General features: G+C 32.0%; 1 protein-coding gene across 1 annotated transcript; it reads left to right on the forward strand.

The window, feature by feature from the left end:
* Positions 1–3,739: 3,739 nt before the first annotated feature.
* LOC111408024 (putative wall-associated receptor kinase-like 16) lies at positions 3,740–7,719 on the forward strand. The gene is made up of 4 exons (XM_023037769.1): positions 3,740–4,643; positions 5,500–5,667; positions 5,853–6,193; positions 6,699–7,719. Exons 1-4 carry the CDS (start codon positions 3,758–3,760, stop codon positions 7,557–7,559), a joined length of 2,256 nt encoding a protein of 751 aa, XP_022893537.1. The 5' UTR covers positions 3,740–3,757; the 3' UTR covers positions 7,560–7,719.
* Positions 7,720–11,795: the final 4,076 nt, after the last annotated feature.

Consider the following 11,795-nt stretch of genomic DNA (forward strand, 5'->3'; position numbering starts at 1 on the left):
AGAGAGAGGGGGGGGGGGGGGGGGGGGGGGGGAAGAGGAAGAAAAAAAAAGAAAAAAAATGAAAAATTTGCCAACGTGTTAGAGTGGGTTATACTGTTAGGCTCGGATTTCTCAATTTTGAAAGGTAAGTAAAAGTTGCTTATTGAAAGGTTATGTTTGATTTTATAGTTGTTAAGTTGTTAGATTTTAAATTCAATTTTATTGAAGGGATTAAGTATAATAAACTATGAAATTGAGTAAAATGAAAGAAAAATTAGTTTTACTAATTAAGGAGACTTTAGAAATCGCCTAAACGTGAAATAATTATATTTGGGTATCGCCTATTTAATTATTGAAATTGCTTAAATTAGTTGATTATTGAAATTATTTAAAAATAGTTAATTGTTAATTTAAAGAATATATCATATTTTAGGGGGCGATACGGACATCGGGACAACATATCATCCTAGTTGATTTTGTTGTACATAGTTCTGTGAGTGGAAAAATATAAATATTTTTAAAGTATTTATAAATTAAGTATATTATTAAAGTATGTACAAATATATGCAATTATGTGTTCAAATTACATGGTTATTATGGAAATATATCTTATTATGATACATGTGGAATATAAAAGATTATTTATGGTATATTTGTGACTTGGTATATAAGACATGTGATATTGAGATTTGTTTGGTATGTGAGACATGTAATATTGAGATCGGTCAGAAAAACACCCATGATTATGTACTTCTTCTAGTTCACAGAGGGGCCTTGTCCGTGTTCTATCCTACACGGAGGGTTTTGACCTGACATTGATCTTGATCGTGTACATATAGTTCACAGAGGGGTCTTGACCGTGTTCTAGAATTGATTATGAGAGGTTTTTGAGACCAGCTTTCGTTCACGGAGGGGGCCACGTGGCGAAAGTTCTTAGCCCGAGAGGTGGATTACATATTTCAGTCAGAGGGTACATTTTTTGTGGATTTTTCAGTACGTTTGATGTAGTGAGATTATAACATGGTTATCAGTTGATGTTATATCATGATTTTAAGATGATATTTTATGATCTTATGTGAATATTTCACTTTTTGGCTATAATTACATGATGGTAGCTTGTGAATTATCAAATGATATGAATTTGATTTTCAATAAAAATGTATAAATGAAAAGCTATATTTATTTTGAACTTCTCCACTCATTGAGCTATCAACTTATATATTTTTCCACGTTTTTCCTTATCAGACAGCAGTTGAGAATCTGGGCATCTTTTGGAGTTGAGCCTTGATTTTGGAGTCAGAGCCACACGACATAGTTTGTTAGTATGACTCACTTTATAGAACATGTAGTCAGTGTTTTGGGATGCATGTTCATGTCTAGATGTGATGTTGCATCACTTGTAGATAGTTATGGGGCTCACTATTTATTATGTATCCATATGTATATTTCATTGTATTTCTTGGTAAAAGTGGAGATTTCGGCTTATCTTTATTGTGCTGTGCTATAGTTTGGGATTTGTGTGAAATTGATCACATATTGGTTAGTTCTGTTTACAGAGGAGATAATGCCGAAATTTTGTTAGAAAAATGATGTATAAAAAGTGATATATTGTATTTGTAGTACCCTTGTTGGTGGGTCCGACTTTTAGTTGGTATCTATCATCGGCGCATGCCACGTCCGGATCTAGTGGTGTTACACGGGGCGGGTTGTGTTTGGCTGCCACAAATTCATCATCCAAAAGAACTTCGTTATGAGTGTATCTATATGAAAAGCAATTCCGAAAGGCTTTCTCAAAAGATACAAGTTTTCAAACTCCAAGGCTACTTGAATCAATGCATACGAATCTTTGTGGACTGATCAAGCCAATATTATTTCATAAAAGTAATTACAAGATCTAAGCTTGATGCTCAGATCGTGATGATGAATATCTACACATTCAAGAATTTTTATAAAGATCATGACATTCATCATTCTTTGACTGTTATCTACGTCTCCTCAACAAAATGGTCTAGCAAAGAGAAAAAAATATGACTTCCATGAGAATGACTTGAAGTATGTTGAAAACTAAGCCAGATGTTGAAAGTGCCATAGGTTGAAGTTGCTCAGCGTGCCATGTATTTGCTGAATCGCTGTCCAACCAAAAGCGTGCAAAATTTGACTCCTCAAGAAACATAGAGCTGATTCCAATCAAATATATTAAATTTCCGTATTTTTGTGAGCATTGCGTTCTCTCATATTCTGAAAGAAAGAATGACCAAACTAGATGACAATAGTGATAAATATATCTTCGTTGACAATAATTCGAGATTGAAAGAAGCTCTACAACCTATTGAATAAGAAGGCGATCAAATTAACTAAATAGATTTAATTATTTTTTCCACTTTATTTAATTTTCCTATGTTAGGTTAATGGGGTTTGGACCATGATATCATTTTAGAGTATGTAGTCCTTATTTTGTCTCCATTAAAAAAAAAAAGGAACAAAACTTTAATTCTCATGCTCATTTTCATTCTCATTCACGCAATAAAATTTTTTACGCATAAATTTAAAATTTTCCCTGCATTTTAATTTTATTTTCTTCAAAAAAAGTACTATTTAAAATATCATTTTTTTCTCAATAACGATGATCAACCAAGATATAACAAATTGTATGAGATATTTAATAAAATAATCATATTACAATCTCAAGAAGTCAAGAAAATCTCGAAACGCAAGACCAATGCAATATGTATGCGTAACTACTCAAGGAAAATAATTGCATCATTAATTGAACTTGTCAAAGTACACAAATTTTGAAACTAAACCAAAGCCAAGAATAAACTCCCTCAATGTAATAATAGGGTGTTATTATTAATTATTAATTTATTATCGTGCTCACCAACTAATTTAGCTTCTTTTTGAAAAGGCCAAATATTTTTTGAAGAGAAGAAAAAAGTAATTATTCACCTTTACGCAAGATCTAGAGATAGAAAAGATGCAAAAGTTTTAAACTACACGAGAACTAATTAAATAGAAGTTCAACCGCACAATCTTCCATAAAATAATATTACATGTAAATCCAAAACTTTTCATTTTTTTTCAACAATACATTTTTCAAAAAAATATTATTCCAACCATTAAAATTTGAAAAGAATGGAGGTCAAACGAGAGGGGGGGTCTGTAAGTCTCAAAATAAGGGGAAAAAGTTTTAATGTATTTTGTTATTTAAAAATGGTTAGAAGCATCTACATCCATAAATTTATCGGCATATCTTCAAATTCTCAAAAAATAAAATAAAATAAAATAAAATAAAATAAAATAAAATAATAAATACATGATTATAATCAAAATTAATATAACAAAATACTATCAACCAAGTATTATTTGTGATATATGAATTAGAGATATAATAGTAAAAGACAAAAATAAAATATATTGTTCAAAAGAGACTTGGGTGGTCAAGTCTTCGCCAATATATGAATTGAGATGGAGCTGTCATCGAAATGTCCTTGTTAAACACTAATTACTAAATTTCCTTAGGAGAAATTCGTACCCTTAGAAATTATTTTCCATAACCGCGTTGTAGAAGTGTCAGTCACCTTGACTTAATTAATTTTGACTGTTCTTAAGTGCATATTTATAAAAATTAATTTTTTATTAATTTACAATAATAAAAGGTGATAAAATGTGGGTTTGAAAGTAGTGGCGTTCATAAAATATATGATTAAATTATAGTTCTTAACTTTGATTAATCTCTATCTAACACAAGCTATATAAGTGTAGATAAATCAGCCATGAAATGGTGCTGAGAAACATGCTCACGATCAATCTTTTATGGCTTTTGCTGGCACCCCTTTTCTTCTCCACTACCGCTGCCGCTGCCACCGCAAAGCAGGGCTGCGACTCCAAATGTGGAGATTTAACTGTCCCCTACCCTTTTGGAATTGGTCTAGGAAAAAATTGTTCAATAGGCTCACGGTTTGACGTAAACTGTGACACATCTTTCAACCCTCCAAAGCCCTTCGTTGCCAAAAGCATAGTGGAGATTATCAATATATCGTCCGACGAACTACGTGTCAAGAATTGGGTAGCATTTAAATGCTATACAGAAACCGGTAACATAAACGGCAGCCGTTCCATAGGCATTAATTTCACAGGAACTCCTTATAGCTTGGCCGATTCGAACAAGTTCACAGTTGTCGGCTGCGACGACCTGTCGGTGATCAGTGGACGAGGTGGCAGGAGTTTCAGAAGCGGCTGCCTGTCTGTTTGTTCCGAAAGGGAAGATTTCATTGATGAATTATGTACAGGAATTGGTTGTTGCCAAACTTCTATACCAAAAGGCCTACAGGCTATTTCTTATTCAGTAACAACCGTCAATAATCATACAAATGTCTCGTCATTTAATCCCTGTGGTTACGCTTTTCTTGGAGATCAGGATGTATTTAAATTTCGGAAGTCAGATTTTTCTGATGAAGGTTTTCTGAATAGAACAATGGAAGATGTTCCAATAGTGATTGATTGGGCCATTGGGAATCAGAATTGCAGTGACGCCAAAAAGTCTACTGATTATGCCTGTCTTCAGAATAGTGTTTGTGTTGATTCAGACACGGGTCTAGGTGGATATCGTTGTCATTGCTCAACAGGATACGAGGGCAATCCGTATCTAAGTCCAGGCTGCACAGGTTAGTAATTTGTTAATTATCTGTTAGCAAAAATTGTTGCACACTATCACCGAATGGGTAAAAAGATTTACTGATTTTCTAAAACTGGCCAATCGTCAAAATTTATAATCTGTTCAAATTTTTGCCATAAATATAGTGATGTGATCTAGACGAACTTTGTCTATCAATAATAAGTGACCATTTTTTATGTACTTGTCAATTTGCAAGAATAAGTAGATGTAGATGTAAGGTACTTGTCATTGAAAAATACTAAACTCTTTTTGTAATTAACCTTGTATAATTATATAATTTCCTCATCGTGCAACATTAGATGTTTTATAAATATTTGTTAGTATGTCACAATTTATTCATGAATTGAATATGATAATACAAATCGTATATTAATCAATGAAATCCATATAAGGTCGGCTATTGGGTTATTCTTAAAGAAACTATGTGTTATTAAAAAAATCAAAGTAACTGTGACATGCGATCCAAAGAGACTCGTATTGGTTGGAGGATAAAATGTTTAATGTCGAAGAAGTTAGAATAAGAAAGTGTAGAGCAAAACTAACACGACATTTCGTCGTTATTTGCATCTATTGCTAATGATATTTTTTTGTTGATGTAGCAAATAATTGAACTGAATTGCATCAAACTATTAATTATATAGATGCCTTTAAATTATTTTTCGAGAATAAGAGCAAAACTAAGTTTAAATTCCAAGGCATTAATTTTTTTTAGTAAATATAGCATTCAGAGAGGAGACAAAATAGACTTACAATATGTTGAGAATAACGATTGATTAGTTGGGGTGGTTGCATATATAATCAGATAAATAGTTGATTATATAACCTTGTTGTAATTTGTTCGGCAGACATTGATGAATGCAAGAATAATCCATGCAACGAAAACGGAATTTGCACTAATATTCCTGGTAACTTCAGCTGTACCTGCAAACATGGTTACTACGGTGATGGCACAAAAAATGACCGTGGATGCATTTCTGAGAACTCTCAGTTCCCAATAATCAAGTTCTTACTAGGTAATTCTTTTGCAAAATTTTTAGCTGAAGTCTATCATGAAAAGAAGAATTTCGAAGCGGATTCAAATAATTATAAATATTTATTTTCACAGGGTGTGAAAAATCTTGAGGGGGTGAGATGGGGTTGTTATATTTTTGTCCAAGTGTCGAAGTAATTTATGATTTTTTACATAATATTTCTGCAGGTTTTAGCACTGTCTTCGTGTCGATAATCATTGCTGTGACATGGATATATTTTAGCATCAAGAAAAGAAAGCTTGTTAGAATGAGAGAGAAATTATTCCATCAAAATGGTGGTCTGCTTTTGAAGCAGCGAATTTCTTCAAATGAGGATGGAATAGAATCAACTAAAATATTTTCTGCTGAAGAACTTGAAAAGGCCACCAACAAGTATGCTGAAGATCGGATTCTTGGCAGAGGTGGCTATGGTACTGTCTATAAAGGAATTCTACGTGATGAACGTGTAGTGGCGGTCAAGATATCAAGAATAATGGATGAGAATCAAATTGAGCAATTCATAAATGAGGTAACATTCAACCACCTCATCAAAAGCATTAACATATTGTTTGGGTTGCATTTTCTTTTACATATATTTTATGTTTTAAAGTCGAGCATTTATTTCAATTGCACATTTTGTTGGATCTACAAGTACTACACTTCATTCACCCTACCATACACCTCATACCCCTTTTGAATTCTTTACATAAAAAACCATGCTTGGACATATCACAGTGTACGCCAAGTTTTATACTCTGTCACGTGTGATGTACACCAAGTTTTATACTCTGTCACGCATTTGCACACAATTGGGGAGTTACCCCAATCAAGATTTGATACCAAGGATGATGTCAATCATGATGTAAAACTGGCTTTATCCTTACGTCAAAGCCCGATATGCACAAGTTCATAAACAAAGAGACAAACACATAATGATTACATGATTTCATACCACGATTGACACTCATTGAAAAAGTTTAAGCTATATTAAACAATGAAAAACTTATAACAATTTAAATTGTTGTCTTAAATAGGTGATTATTCTTACTCAAGTTAAACATCGAAATGTGGTGAAACTGTTGGGATGTTGTTTGGAGGCTGAAGTTCCTCTTCTGGTATATGAATATGTTTCAAATGGTGCACTTTTTCACCATATACACGATAATGGTGAAATGCCTTGGTTTTCATGGGTAAATAGATTAAAAATTGCTGCTGATGCCGCGGGTGCATTATCCTATCTTCATTCTTCAGCTTCTATGCCTATTATTCATCGAGATGTCAAGTCAAGCAACATATTGTTAGACAATACATACACTGCTAAAATATCAGATTTTGGAGCGTCAAGATTGGTTCCCTTAGATCAAACGCAAGTAACGACACTGGTTCAAGGAACCCTAGGTTATTTGGATCCTGAGTACTTCCAAACCAGCCAATTAACTGAAAAAAGTGATGTTTACAGCTTTGGGGTGGTTCTTGCTGAACTCTTGACAAGAAAGAAACCTCTTTCACCTACAAAATCTGGAGAAGAAAAGAATTTGGCTACATATTTCATCGCGTCCGTTAAAGAAGATAGATTATTTCAAATTCTTGAGCCTCGTATTTTGAGGGAAGGTAGTTTTGAACAACTCCAAGCCATTGGGGAGTTAGTGAAAAGATGCCTAAACTTGAAGGGCGATAAAAGACCAACAATGAAAGAAGTGGCAATGGAGTTGGAAGGATTGAGGAAATTTACAAGACATCCTTGGAATCAACAAAGAAATGCAGAAGAAAATATGGCATTGTTGAGTGAACAATCAGACCTATATGATATCACAATGACAAATCAAGAATGCACCACTTCTGCACAAGATAGTTTGCATATTGATATGATTTTTCCGAGCAACAATCCCCGCTAAGTGTGATCTGTGTTCAGTGAAATCCCACATGCATATGTGAATGTTGACAAGTATAGTTTTAGTAAGCTGAAAGTATCGTTCCCACGATGAATTGATTTGAGTTGAATTGTATTTATTTGAAAAGAAACTCGAATTTAATCCAATCACAAGATTGAAATGATGTGTGTATTTTCTACTAATTCCTATTCTAAGTTCTGCCTAAATGGACGTGAAGAGTGATTTTTAGAAAGCTTTTATGAGAAATGAGTTGGAATCCTACTCCACCAATTGTTCTTCCATTTCCATTCTCGACCTATACCTCCTTAGTCTAATTTATGTATAAACTGACAATCGATAATCCGATTTTATTCAACTATCTCACCCCGAGTAAACTAAATAAATTTCTAAACACAATCCAAAATATCCATATTTTTAATTCAAATGCTTAGAAACGCATTAAATTGCACGATGACCTACTTTGATTGCACAAGTCCCAAACAATTATTCTAACATTTGTTAAACCGCATGTTGATTATCTTAATGTTTTAATTCTATTTCGAATCACCCAAAAATAAATAAGCAAATTATTATCTAAATGATGATCAAGCATTTAGATGAATAATAATCATGTGATACCAATCAATTAGACAAATCATACTAAAAGAAATGTTCTTTTAGATAAAGTAAAACCAGTTTATTTCCTCATTCCAACACATATGAGTTTACCCTAGCATTATTATGAAATTGAATTAAGAAATAGTAGCATTCATCATACAGAAAATATGTTTGCGAGAAGAAGAATAGAATCAATTCTTCTCCTTGAATTACTCCAAGCGAGTTTTCAATTGATTTTCAATCATTATTTTACTTTTAATCTTCAGTTCAGAGTTTGAATTTTCAACTTTTGATGTATTTGCCTTGAATATCTTCTTTAACCATCTTCTCGTCCTTCAATTTATCAAACAAATTTCTTTACAAAAGCTAGACGAAGTAAAAAAGGAAGCAGAATCTTTCTCAGAAATAAAACCATATGAGCACATGGTGTATTCCTACATGATCGCATGACATTCTTGTATAGTTCAGTTCAATTACTCATTAAGCTCTTGCAACCGCAAGGCTTTTTATAACTTGCAAATGAAAGGTATCACCATTTTCCACCATTTGCAGTTTGGTCCTTAACTCCATTCCTTTGCTGAATCCAGGTCCCTTGTAATAGCAATTCAAACCCTTGATCTTCCAATTTATATTAAGTTGGCCCCCCTTCTTAGAATTAAGCAGAAATCATATCCTTTCTTCGACTTTCGTTCCTTTTCTCCAAAAGTTTGTCCAACAATGAGTTTTACCTATACAAATTATATTTACACGAGTTTATGTGATAATTTTTTAAAACTACTCCCAAATCTCCATGTCTAATGACGTAAGTAATTGTAGAAAATACACTGACTACCTACCTGCACACTTGAACATTTGTTCATCCTTGAACAAAATCATGTGCTTGACTCAACAAACAAACATGCAAAACATCAAATAGTTAGATTGCTTACCATCTGAATAGATAGCTTACCATTTTGCCTTATATTTAAGAATTAAATGAATAACCTATGAAGAGCTTCAAACTCACGATATGAAGACCAATTGCCACTTATCTAATGTTGTTAAATCGATGTGATTGTGTTGAAAATCAGGTCAAACATTATAAATATGTAAGTTGATTCAATTCTCGATCTTCAATGATAAAATATATTCTCCACTTGTAAGATATAAGCTCCCAAATTTTTTCTTAAAACTCTCCTCCAAGGTGTATTCTAAAGTTGAAATTATACTACTACCTCATTTCCTTCTCTAGTTAATTAAATTTTCACCAATGCAAGTCACAACTTCAACAAATGCAAATTCTCCTAGATTTTGATTGCTTCAATGTCTAAGACTTGACTATGTTAATAATTCTTGCTGAAATTTTAATTCCCTAAAATAAACATTCAATGCATAATCATGAATATAATGTGTCTTTTATTTAGCATATTTTTTTTTCAAAGTTGCTACACTTATTTTGTTTTGTGAACTAGCTTTATTCCTTTTAAATTTTGTTTTCCGGGGTTTTTTTTACTTCTTCTCAATTTCGAAGTTTACTCTATGGAATTTTTATATAGGGTTGCTTTTAGTCCTATAACTATTGAATCATTGGCCAAATTGCTTTTCAAAAGTTGGACGAAATAAAAAACGAAAAAGAATATTTAGCCCAAATAACGTTGCGTGATCTCATGGTGTACTGTTGTGGGTGCACTTTTCTATATAACATGTTTTTCTATTTTAGCAGGGAAACAACGATGAAGTCCAGGCGAACAAGAGTTAGGCAGATCGTACAAACATGTACATGCAATATCTTCATGCATGATAAATTTTTAAGTTCAATTGCACAAAAAATTCATTTTATTCAAAAGCAGATGAAAGAGTTAGGTCAATCATACAAATAAGTTCATGATAAATCTTTATATACGATAAATACAAGTTCAACTTTAACAAATCATCCAAAATCATAGTATTGTAAAGAAATCTTTTGTCATTTCTCTGGAGTAAAAATGAAATAATTGTTGACCAATTATTTAGACTATTTTTTAACAAGTAAACTCAACTAACGTGGCAAATTCGAAATAGTTTAATTTTTTAGGGTTTCTCCCAATCTAAAAGTCATACAATAAGTTCAATGTCTTCTTATATATTGTTAAAAATAGCAACAATGGAAAGTAGAAGAAGATGAAGATGAAAACACCAAAGAAATGTCAAAACTTGAACACATGCGTAATAAACGTTGTCCTAAACGATATTGGCCTTCTCTCCAAATGATTTTTAGGAATCAAATGACAAATATTTCATAGGATTTATCAAGACTAAAGAAGAATCACCAAAGCACAAGTGTTTCTTCAAAGTGATCTAAATAAAAACTAGAAGAGTGAATATGTATCAGAATTGTTATAATCTTTTGTTGATGTATGAAATGATTGTGGTTTTTCATGTGTTTAGAGAAGAAAACTATCCTCTATTTATAGTTATCAATCAATGCATCTCGAAATGGTTCCAATTATTTATGAAAAAATCGAATTGTTCATCCTTTCAATTTGAATATAACTATAGTGTAAATATCAATAAGTATTATCGAAATTTGAGGTAATATGAAAGCTTTGAACCAGTTATTTCTTGTGATATTACAGGTGAAATCACACATACAAATATTATGTTTTTACAAGTTCCTCAAACTCGCATAGCACTGTTATGACCTTGCACATATCTTATTCGTTGAACTTTTAACAAAGAAATTCTAACTCTTTATTGGGGTAGCATTACCTCGAAATTCACATTCTGATATCCCGATACTCTTAGAGATACTTGTACCCTATGCTGAACTTCATTAAGAGTTTATAAACTCATCACTCCAATCGTAACATCAGCACTATTTATGAAGGATAGGATTTTATAACTATTCATAGAGCTGGAACTTATCAACTTATCGAATGACTTGTTATTATCCTTTGAACCTAGATATACTTATTTAGCATAGTTAGAAAGGGTTGCCATCATTATTGGACTTTTAATCTAGGAATTTTGATCTTACTAATTCTCTTATAAAAGGTTTAGTCAATGAATAAGCCAAATTCTCATTAGATTTAACATATGTAAGAGAAATTATTCCATTCTTAATTTTCTCACATACTTATGTCTTAGACTCATATGTCTAGACTTTCCATTATATACTTCACTATATGCTCGTGCTAAGGTGCCTTGACTATCAAACAAGATAGTTATCAAAGAAATATCCTTTGACATAATTGTAGAATCAAATTTTTCATGTCACTTTTTAGGTGCTTATTTTAAACCATACAAGAACTTAACTAATTTGCATACTTTATATTCATTTTTTGGTATAATGAAACCTTTTTGTTGTTCCATATAAACCTCCTCCTTAAGATTTTCATTTAAGAATGCTGTTTTAACATTCATTTGATGAACATATAAATCAAATATTGATGCTAATGCAAACAAGATCCTTATCGAGATTATCTTGGCCACAGGTGCATATGTATCAAAATTATCGTTTCTTTCCTTTGTTGATATCGTTTAGCTACTAATGTAGCTTTATAGATATAAAGTGTACTATCAAAATTATATTTACTTCTAAACCACCATTTTCAATCAATGAATTTAGATCCATTTAGTAAATTGACAATTTTCAAGTATTTTTAGATACAATAGAATCCATTT

Source organism: Olea europaea, chromosome 13, assembly GCF_002742605.1.
Source record: "Olea europaea var. sylvestris chromosome 13, O_europaea_v1, whole genome shotgun sequence".
In the NCBI taxonomy this organism is placed as follows: domain Eukaryota; kingdom Viridiplantae; phylum Streptophyta; class Magnoliopsida; order Lamiales; family Oleaceae; genus Olea; species Olea europaea.